At 33.2% G+C, this 12,136-nt stretch overlaps 1 protein-coding gene across 1 annotated transcript in view; it reads left to right on the top strand.

Annotated features, from left to right (window-relative positions):
* Positions 1 to 12,136, top strand: part of LOC145285859 (cadherin-87A-like) — a 212,310-nt gene that overhangs the window by 57,805 nt on the left and 142,369 nt on the right. The window contains exons 14-15 of the mRNA XM_080134300.1: positions 5,447 to 5,611; positions 8,111 to 8,178. Of these exons, the coding sequence (XP_079990426.1) occupies positions 5,447 to 5,611; positions 8,111 to 8,178 (233 nt within the window). The remainder of the gene's footprint in view (positions 1 to 5,446; positions 5,612 to 8,110; positions 8,179 to 12,136) is intronic.

The raw sequence follows: 12,136 nt of genomic DNA on the forward strand, positions 1-12,136 counted from the left end.
TATAAAGATTTTTTATTATAAACATTTTTTATTATAAACATTTTTATTATAAACACTTTTTTATTATAAACATTTTTATTATAAACATTTTTTATTATAAACATTTTTATTATAAACATTTTTTATTATAAACATTTTTTTATTATAAACATTTTTTATTATAAACATTTTTTATTATAAACATTTTTGTATTATAAACATTTTTAATTATAAACATTTTTATTATAAACATTTTTATTATAAACATTTATATAATAAATAAAATAAAAGTTGAGAATTAAAAGTTAAATAAAGTTTATTATATCATTATATCAATAAGGAAAAGAAAACGCCATGGCATTTTGTAAGTAAAATGCTTCTCATCAGAAGAGGAGAAAAGCCAAGAATATGCAAATATGAAAAGAAAAAAAGAACGGCTTAAGGATATTTGCTTAGAAATGAAATAAAAAAAACTATAAGCATATAACAGAAGAAAGAAAAACGTTAAAGGAGCAGATAGAACATTGGAAAAAGGTAGGAAAGGAGGAAAGAGAAAAAAGCAAAAATACATGTAATATGATAAATACAGTGTAACCCGGATATAAGTCAGTTATAGTTATATGTACTTAGGGAAATAAGAAAACAGAAAAAATAAATTTTATAAGATTTACCAACTAATGACTGTGAAATAGCATTCGCCGATTTTTTTTGTTTTGTTTTACCCCTTACAAAGCATATCGCCGCTTGGATGTAAGGAGCTGCTATTTGGGGCCATGTCTAGGAATATTAAGAAAATATTTGTTTATGTTACATTTAAACTTCTGCATATCAGTAAAGCCATGGAAGCAGGCAGCAGGAAGGGAATTCCAAAGTCTAGCTGTTCGAAGGGAGAAACTATTAGAATAGAAAGCTTTCTGGAATTTAGGGACATCAACAGTGAAGGGGTGAGATCTTATTGCTAAGTGGGTTTGTCGGGGATATGTACATTGACGGGTAAAAGTGCAACGAGTTCATCAGAACACATTCCATTAAAATATTTGTAAAACAGGCACAGTGATGCAACATTGTGGCGATGTGACAGGGGCTGGAGCTTAGTTGATAAAGTGGGACCGATTAGATTGACAACTCTTTTTTGGACCCTATCTAAGAGGGAGAGACTAGTGGTAGATGCACCAGTCCAGATGTGGCAACAATACTCCATGCATGGGCGAATGGTGGCCTTGTAGAGGTACAGGATACTCTCAGGTGTGAGGAGTCTTCTAGCTCGATAGAGAGAACCCACCTTCTTTGCAGCAGCCTTTGCAATGTCCTCTATATATTAGTTACAGTTCATATTGCCTGCAAATGTTAGGCCGAGGAGTTTGAAGGTAGAATTCTCAGGTAGGGTGCTATTTGTCATGGATATCGGGGGTTGGAGAGGCGTCTTGTAATTGTTAAAGGAGAGCAGCTTAGTTTTACTAGGATTAAATGTTAACATCCATTTGCAGCCCCATTCCACTATAGTCTGGAATAGAATTAAAGAATAGTCCAAAATGTAATGAGCCGATGATAAGAATCCAGAATAAAATCTGGAGTTGATAAATCCTTAGAAGAATTCTGGCTGCTGGCAATTCAACCGTTTAATTTGGATATACAAGTATATAAAATGTGAATATATAAGATTCAGCAAAAACATGACGCCACAAGGTTTTCTTGATTTTAAAATATTGGTTGTTTGATGTCATATATTTAACTCACAATGGATTTAAATATGAAATTCATATCAAACTATAAAATATCCAAGCAAAGGTACTTATTTTAAGAAAAACGACATTAAAATCTCAGAGCAGAAAGAGTTTTAATAGAAAAGGGGTTAAGGTTTAAATTTAGAACGATTGTGACCCGATGGGGACCGAGCGATGCCGAGTGACCTTGCTAGTTGGCATGAATTCAGAGGAATTCGCATGGCTGAATTCTAATGATGATGATGATGGTGGTTTGATGTTGTTTTAAACAGAAAATGTCTATAGGATTTTGTCAGAAAGAGAAAAACAAATGATAATTGTTCTTATATTATTGCTGTTATATATCTGTTAACAATGAAAAGGTTGTTTTTAAACCCTCTGTTGAGCGATATGAAAGAAACCCAGGTATCTTAAGCTGACAGCTTGGGGTGGGAATCGGGGGTGAGGGGTCGCCGCCAGGCATTGTTCGACCTGGGGTGACCAATAACTCCTAATTTGATGATAAGTTAACACCTCAGTGCAATGAGGGTTAAAAATTGGTATAGATAAAGCCGTGAGGAGGAGTAGAAATTAGGGAAACAGAGAGAGGGAGGAAATTCAAAAGAAGAAAAAGGAAAGGGAGTACAAATTAGTAGGATAAAAGAAGAGAGGGAGAGGAAAGGAAAAAAAGAAAGAATAACTCCAAAAAGGTGGAAGGAGGAATGACTGATTTGATAAAAACAAGACACTTGGCTAATTGGTGTCTTCTTTTCGCTTGGGCAGCTGATCCCTTCCTTGGACTGACGGTAGATGAAGAACGGAAAACTTGGTAAAGGAAAGAAAACTGCCAGCCCCCTAAGTTGCATGACTAGGCCAATGTGTAACTATTATTTGTAAAGTCGAAGACAATAATCAATTCTATGTTAAGAAAAGCCAATTAAGTTTTGACTTTCTTTTCTTTGATTGGAAACGACGTTGTGAATACAATATATTTCTCTGATAGCCCAGGTGACGTTTGGAAGCTGATTTGAAAGCGGAACCGGAGAGCGACCGATGACGACGAAGATGAATTCGACCACTAGACGAAACCACGGGTGACGCCACAGGTATCAGCTACAGGTGCATCTCAACCACGAGGCTATGCACCTGAGCTACCCTGTAGGGGTTACACGATTAAAGAAAAAGAAAGAATAATATAAACTTTATTAGCAAGAATTACAATAAGGAAAAAATGTGTAGTGAAATAGATTTCAACTCAAAAGTAGCCATTTTAAGAGAGGAAGTTTGGGTGGGGCCCGATGATAGGTGGCAGAGCATCGCATTGTAAAAAGAAAAAAATATAATAAATAAAATAAAAAAGGAATGTATATATATATATATATATATATATATATACATGGCTTCTTCCTTCAGTCTTGATAGACTATGGATACCCACATTAAGGGTGGCTGCACGTGAAATTTTTGTGGCAAGAGTTGCGCAATCTCTAACCACACCTCCCCGAGTGGACATTGTTGAATAACAGTGGCAAGTGGAGTTTCAGGACGACTGGAAACAATGCCGAGATAAGCGGAAAGCACATACAGTTCCTAGAATTCCCAAATGGTCACCCATCTGGTACTAGCCAGGCTCAATGTTGCTTAAATTCGGTGATCTGACGAGAATTGGTGTGTCAAGGCGATTATACTGTACATATATGAGTATGTGTCTGCACATCTGTATATATATGCGTATACATGCTCATATATATATATATATATATATATATATATATATGCAGACACTTATAGAAGCACAAGTATATATATATATAATAATGCCGTACATACATACATACATACATACATATATATATATATATATATATATATATATATATATATGTGTTCAAGCACGTCTGATTGAACACAACAGAGTTATCTTTTTTCCGATCTTTCTGGATATCTTTTCCATTTGCCAAGCAGTTTTTTTTTAAATTTCAGCAGGCATGTTATATAAAACGGCGCCCAAAGTTTGTTGTGCGGCCATATTTTTCTCAAGCACTTTCTATCGGTGCATTCGATTATCATCAGGAGCGATTGCTGTTGTTTTCTTTTTCTTTTCCCTTGAGGCTTGGTGTATTTATAATTTTTTATTTTGCGATTTTTTTTTTAATTGGCTATAAAGGTGAGTGTAGGAGTGTTGAGGGCGAATTATTTTCATTTTTTTATAATTTCGATTTTCATATTTTATATTTTATTAATTTAGTTTCTTGTTAGTTATTAAATACTGCTAGTATATTTGCTCCGGCATTAAGTGAGGTCCGGTTTAAAAAGAGGCTGTAGTTTTTTGATAAGTATGACTTCTAGTAATTTTAGTTATCGTGTGCAGTTGTTAAGATATCGAATTTTAGTATTTTTAGTTAAGATATTTCTAATGTCGGACGACTGTAGGTTTATATCATGGGGTGTTAGGTGTTGTTTTATGGCACTATTATCAGCTAAATGATAGGTTAGTCGTCAGGAGAATGTTGTTGTTGTTTGGTCTATGTATGTGTTGTATGAGTTTTTAGTGTGGGTTCGGAGACATTCTTCAAGGGAATAAATAAATTCATACACAGCATTAGTTTGGTTTAGTGTAGTGTTAGTATTGTTATTGTTTTTAATTATTAAATTGGAAGTTTTAAATTTAGTATAATATATTATTAGTTTATCATTTTCTTTTGGTCAGTCAGTCTGGTGTATCTTTTAATTAGGTTTGTTATTATTTTTTCGTGTTTTGTAGTTAGTGTGTAATCGGTTTTTATAGTATACTTTGGTGGTGTCGTTTTGGTTAGGGTTAAGGTTTATGTTTTCATTGTGGAGTGAGTTTAAATAGAGTTTTATGTATTTATAAACGATTATAGTGGGAAAGTTATTGTATATTAGGGTTTGTTTTATGTTTGTTAGTTCTTTGTAAAATCTTTGTTGGGTTGGTGCTATATTGTATGAGCGGTGAATCAAATTTTTTATAAGGGCAGTTTTATATTTTTCTGGGCAATCACTATGGTAATTTAGGAGTATTGCATTATTGGTCGTGGGTTTTTTATGTTGAAGTTGTGTATTTAGTGGGGTTCCTTGAATCAGCTAATACGTCGAGAAATGGTATTTTGCTATTTATGTTTGGTTCATGGGTGACTTTGAGAATGGAGTGTGTTTCTAGGCTTAGTTTGAGTTTTTTAATGTCTTGTACTGATTCGGCTGCAATGAATATGCCGTCGACATTTCGGACATTTTTATTTTTTTGATCTGAGAAGATTTTATTTTTGAGGTGGGCCTAGAGGTGATCCCCTTGAGACGCCATCTTTGCCGTTGAATCCATCACTAAACCGAATGTGACATAGTTTTAAATTAAGGCTAGACAATCGAAAAGAGGGAATGACTATGAAAATATCGGCGACCCCTCCTTGTAGAAAAGTGCCAAGTTGAGGGTGAAGGAATTAATTGTTTAGCCAATTTTTGAATATTTATCATTCGGAGGGTTTAGCTTCAAAATGATATGGATCTCGTGAAAATCCGTTGCCTTTGTCAAAAGTTTTAGGCATACATACATACATACATACATACATACATACATACATACATACATACATACATACATACATACGTTTTAACAGGAAGGTGAGATTTATATTATAGATTAATTTAAGTTTTATCAAATAATTTTTACTTTTTTACTGTCGATCCGCCAGAGGAGTTATCTGCTCTTACAAGTACCATTCTGATTCTATTTTGTTTTTCTTTAAGATTACTGCACGCCAAACAGACAATGCAAAAAAACTAAGTTCTTCCACAACTGTCTACATTATTCTTACTGACGAAAATGACAATGCGCCAGTATTTGATAAGGCTCGCTACAGTGCATTCATTAATGAAGATGCCCCAATCGGAACAACGGTTCTCTCACTGCAGGTAAATACACTGATTTGTTTTTGATTGTTGAGTACGTTTTTTTTTTTTTTTATTAGAAATTGGCATTTCATATTATCTTGTAAAAATAAACGTTTCAAACGAACAGGAATCGTTTTCATTGATGGAAAAATGTTCAATTAACATCTTTATATGAAATAATGTTTTATTTTGTCTGACAGGATTTTTGTTTCAGATCCAGCATAACCAAATTCAAGACAAACATTTGATACATCTCTAAACTATATCTAAATGTCAGTACCCTGGTAGAAACTGGTACATAATGCATGTCAATACTCTGATAGAAACCGGTACATAATGCGTGTCAATACTCTGATAGAAACCGGTACATAATGCGTGTCAATACTCTGATAGAAACTGGTACATAATGCGTGTCAATACTCTGATAGAAACCGGTACATAATGCATGTCAATACTCTGATAGAAACCGGTACATAATGCGTGTCAATACTCTGATAGAAACCGGTACATAATGCGTGTCAATACTCTGATAGAAACCGGTACATAATGCGTGTCAATACTCTGATAGAAACTGGTACATAATGTGTGTCAATACTCTGATAGAAACCGGTACATAATGCGTGTCAATACTCTGATAGAAACTGGTACATAATGCGTGTCAATACTCTGATAGAAACTGGTACATAATGCGTGTCAATACTCTGATAGAAACCGGTACATAATGCGTGTCAATACTCTGATAGAAACCGGTACATAATGCATGTCAATACTCTGATAGAAACCGGTACATAATGCATGTCAATACTCTGATAGAAACCGGTACATAATGCATGTCAATACTCTGATAGAAACCGGTACATAATGCGATTCTGCAGCACTAATGAATTGGGATCTTGCTAGAATTAATTACCAATGGCGCTTACCATATAGAGATTGTACATTGGTGCCACATTTTCACTGCTTTTGTAATAGGGAATAACGTAATCTTGTGTAACTGAAGTCTTGAACCATCCTTGATCTTTGGCACAATTCTTTATTTTGACTCCATCCCCTTCTATAGAATCTTGTTTTCTTAAATAACTTGTTAGCTATTCTGTACTTCCAAAAATGTATTTTTAACTCTTTTTGTATTAGGTTGTCCGGAAAATAATGGCCAATTTTAGAGGAAAAGGATTTATTAATCAAATAGGTGACACTAGACATTGAAATTAGTCAAAGTATGATCCTTGAACAGCCATGCATTTTTGCCATCTATCAACTAGATCATTTATGCCTCGTTGATAAAAATTCTTTGGCTTAGATGCGAAGAAATCTTTGAAAAAAGATGCAACCTCTGCATTAGATCTGAAAGTTTTGTTGCTTAAAAAAGCGGCTAATGGAAAATGTTTGGGTGGTTCATCACAATCAAGCCACTGACCTGATCGTTTCGCATCATCATAAAGGATCCACTTTTCGTCATAGATGACTATTCGGTCAAGAAATGGATCATTAATGTTTCGCTAAAAGAGCATCGAACACACTTCAAAACGTCGAGCTTGTTGATTTTCATTGAGCTCATGTGGGACCCATTTGTCGAGCTTTTTCACCTTGCCAATTTGCTTCAGATGGCCCGACACTGTTGAACTGCTGACACCAAGTTCCCGAGACATCTCCCTGACACTTTGCCGTGGGTTTTGCTCAACAATGGCTCTCAAATTTTCATTGTTAAGATTTGATGGCCGTCCTCTACCTTCTTCATCTTTAAGGCTCTCATCATCACTATGAAATTTCTGAAACCACCTTCGTACTTTTCTATCACTTGTGATGCCTTCTCCCCATGCCCTATTGATATTTACAGTTATTTGAGAAGCATTGTTACCAAGCTTAAACTCATGCAGGAAAATTAATCGTAAGTCTTCTTTTCTCATATTCCAAATTATGGGCTCATTCGCTCATAAAACGTTTTCTGAAAGAAAAAAGTAAGAAATTATTAAAGTGCACATATAAATCAATAATCATGTTGATGTTTACCTGAAATATAATAAAAATCCTATGATAAAATCCAATTTCAAAACAGACTTCCTGAAATGGCCATTATTTTCCGGACAACCTAATATTTTCATCTTACAATTTTGTTTTTAAAGTCGTCACACTACTGTTCAAACTCATGACTCCAAATTCGACCCCCCCTGCCGTCTTTGAAAAACATGCTTTTTATCCAAGCCGGCAGCATCTCATTTGCATATGAAATAACGAGATTTTTCGTTACTTTATAAGACTCCCTAGTACGTAATTGCACACAGCAGGCATTGTTTTTTTTTTCTTTTCTTTTTTTTGCCTGTGACCGGATCCTACATGCTGCATGAAATCAGATGTCAGTATCCATTTGTAACTATTATTATTTATTACAAACGATAAACAAGTATTTTATCATTCTATTCTGAATTAATGTTCTGTATGGTATACATGAGTCATGATAAAAAATAGATTAGTTGTAAAGATTAATAGTTATGAATTTTTAAAGTTTAAGTTTATTTTCAGGCAACCGATAAAGATTCTGGTCGGAACAAAGAGATCAGCTACATCGTCAGTGGTTTTGGCAGTGACTAGTAAGTTGGCTTTCGATTTCTATCATAAATCATTTCCATATAATCAAATGAGCTGATCTTTTAGAAGGAATTTCGATACTTCTCCAGAACCTGACCCAACTTCACATCTTCATCTTCCGATAGGTTATGATAAGCAGCTTGAAGATGCTGACAATTAGTCAGTTATAAATCAACTGTCAGCAGATAACATGTTTCAATGAAATCGTGAAAGTTATTGCAATAAGAAAGTTATTGCAACATTTTCTTTTTTCTTTTTCTTTTTTTTTACATAGGTATAACCACTTATCAAGGCTCAGAGACCACTCGAGGATAAGGGTTAAGAGTATACAGTAGTCAATTGGACAATATAGTAATCGTTAGTAATGGAAATTCGGTAAATTTGTTAACTTAAGTGGAACGGCTCATCAAGAACTTGTTTACGTTGGACTTAAAGACAACCATATTTTAGTCAGCTGGAAAGCAGGAAAACGGAAGACAATTTCATAAGCGTGCAGTTCTAAGAAAGGAGATTTGATTGTGGAATCTACGTTTAGGTTTAAGCACAGATAAAGAGTGGAGGGAATTATTGATAGTGTTTTCAGCTAGACAAGTGAATCGATTTCAGCAAAAAAACAAACCTTTTGAAAAGTAACCCTTCCAGGTAAAAAAGAAAAGATTTAATGAAAACTAAAAAAAAAAAAACAAATAAACATTGTTTAGACACTTTAATTTTATGGGGAAAAATATTAAATTGCCAAAAAATATTTAAGTTCTGAATTTTTTAGATGACGACTGATTGTTTATATGACTTGTATTGATTGGTCTATTATTCTCATCCTGAGTGTTATTTGTACAACTTTTCGGTCGGTTTGGCCTTCAACCGTCTTCAGGCATGTTAGTTGTTGTTTCGAAAAGAAAAGAGAAAAGTTACTGGCTCCATAGATATTTTCGTATTCTTAGAACTGATCTTTGTTTTATCGCCGTTGTTTCGTATGTTTGAAAAAAAATGGTTGACAAAGGGGAGACAACTCTAATAAAGATTTCCCTTGCATCACCGAAATTTTAAAGGTGTACAATTTTTGTTTTTCCTAAAGTTAGAGGCCACCAAATGTTATTAATTTCTAAGCTTGGTATGCTTAGTAATATTTCTTTTTTTTTAGCATATATGCTGCCTCCTTTAGTCGCCTGACTCTCTATCTTACATTCCTGTCAATTATTTTGACCTCGTTCTACAAGGGGAAGTGTATTCATATTTCTTTCCATATGTGATCAGCTAGTCACGACTTTTCGACCACTCCCTGTGTCATGGCTTTACGATGTTCCAGCCTTACCTTTAGGAGGCAACTACAGCCATAAAATTAATTGACTCCAAGAATACGAAAATATATATGGAACGAGTAACTTTCTCCCCTTTCTTTTCTGAATAACAAGCAATATGCTTGAGGATGGTCAAAGGCCAAACCGACCGAAACGTTGCAGAAATAGCACTCAAGATGAGAACAATAGTCCGATCGATATAAATAATACAAAAATACTTGTTTGCAAGTTTTTTCGTCGTAAGTAAAACAAAGAATTTTATATACAAATTTTTCTTAAAACTTTTCTTGAACAAAAAATATTTTCTTGAAACTTTTCTCGAATAAAAAATATTTTCTTGAAACTTTTCTTGAACAAAAAATATTTTCTTGAAACTTTTTTCGAATAAAAAATATTTTCTTGAAACTTTTCTCGAACAAAAAATATTTTCTTAAACTTTTCTTGAACAAAAATATTTTTTTAAAAACTTTTCGCGAAAAAAAATTTCTTGAAACTTCTCGAACAAAAAATATTTTTCTTAAAACTTTTCTCGAAAAAATACTTTTTTTAAAACTTTTCTCGAAAAAAATATTTTTCTTAAACTTTTATCGAACAAAAAATATTTTTCTTAAAACTTTTCTCAAATAAAAAATATTTTCTTGAAACTTTTCTTGAAACTTTTCTCGAACAAAAAATATTTTTCTTAAAACTTTTCCAAACAAAAAAATACTTTTCTTAAAACTTTTCTCGAAAAAAATATATTTCTTAAACTTCCATCGAACAAAAAATATTTTTCTTGAAACTTTTCTCGAACAAAAATTATTTTTCTTGAAAATGAAAAGAATTTGTTTTCTTTCGCAGTTGTTCCCATGTTTTCGGCATAAAAAATTTATTTGAAAACTTTCTTGAAAAATAAACACATTTGTTTTTCGTATAATTAAATGATTTTTTTTTTATATAACTTACACTATTCCTTTATCTTAGTTTGTTTTCAGTGTTTTGACTTTATTCAGCATTTTTCGTGTCGGCTTCTCCCAGATACTTAGCTGACCATGCCAAAAGAAAGATCATATTCTGGATAAGTACCGAAATTTAAATAAAAGACTAAAAGATGGATCCAGTGTTGCCCGGGTATAAAATACATTAAAACATTTTGTTTAAATTTATATAGATAATGATCCATACTGATAGTCTGAGTATGCCAGGTTCGAATCCAGTCAATTCTATGGCATTACCTTTATTTATGGATGTTGGCAACTTTTCTGTACCATTTTTTTCTCAGGATTGGACATTGTAAGAATAACATCTAAGATTAGAACTGAATAATCAAAATAATCCAAATTATCAATCCTCATTGGGTACTCATCCATACACAATATATGAACTCTCATAAATATATAAATACTAGCAGGGAGACCCGGCGTTGCCCGGAATTGAATGATGACAAACGAATATTTCACACTCCTATATTTTTATTGTCATCTAAATCTATGAAATCGCTCGGTGGAGGGGGGGGGGGAAGGAGTTTGACATGCGTCCATGCAGTAACTTAGTCGAAAATATATGTTACTCTACATTGCACTCTAGAGAAACTACTGTTTCTTTTATAAAATTATTTTATATAAACTTCTTTACAGTTAACGAAGAAAAACATTAAGACATTTTTGTGCAGGATTTGAACCTACAGACCATGTCATGCAAAAAGAAAAAACACAAAAACAAAAAAGACAATGTAAATTTTCCGTCTCATAAAATTTTTTGCATTTAATGAAAAAAAAAAAAAAAAAGAAGAAATTTACGCGTGGAGTTTGAACCTATAGTCCATGTCATGCAAAAAAAAAAAAAAAACCCACAAAAAAACATGCTATCAACTTACCCACAGTAAAATTTTCACAGCCCGTTGTTTTATCCTTGTTGCTAAGCGACGACATGGAAAAAACGGCTTTATCGATGATAGATAAATTAAAATAACGGTTTCGATTATCGGTAATTATCAGGGGTATTCTGAGACAAAACTTAACTAAGATCACTCCCAGCCTTATACACTAAAGTTCTATAAATTTTAAAGAAAATCTGTTCAGCCGTTTCGGAGTCTATAAGAAATGAACTCACACATAGACCCACACACAAAGTTCCATTTCTATAATTGTAGAGATATGAATATACTGAAAGATACCATTTTAGAGAGTTACTCACAGTATGCTATATTTGCGTTAAGTACTACAACTCCCATTCTCTAACTATTCTATCTTGTTGTAAATACAAATACCTTTTCTAAACTATATCCGTGCCGAGTCTTTCGTAGTGGCCTTTCCGAGTCACAATAGTAAGGTTTAAACATTTTAACAACTGACACAAAAACACACAAAAGTAACTTTAACAGCTCCCACACTTATTTGGTCCCTAGTGGCAATGGATATTGAAATGTTTCTGTCAACCGTAATCAGAATCTGAGTATATAAGGTCAATAATCCTCCTGTGTATAATATTTTGATTGCAGAAACCCCCCTCTGAACCAAATTACCGTAGGTTTGCAATAACAGATGTTACAAATTTATTGTGTCTAGACAATTAGCCACTACATTATGTAACTTTACAACTTTATTATAAACAGATTAAGACCTTACAATAAAATCCTACAATTCATCCCAGGAGAGAAATCATCACTATCGCCAATACCATT

This window comes from Euprymna scolopes, chromosome 10, assembly GCF_053919585.1.
Source record: "Euprymna scolopes isolate OS-2025 chromosome 10, ASM5391958v1, whole genome shotgun sequence".
Taxonomy (NCBI): Eukaryota; Metazoa; Mollusca; class Cephalopoda; order Sepiida; family Sepiolidae; genus Euprymna; species Euprymna scolopes.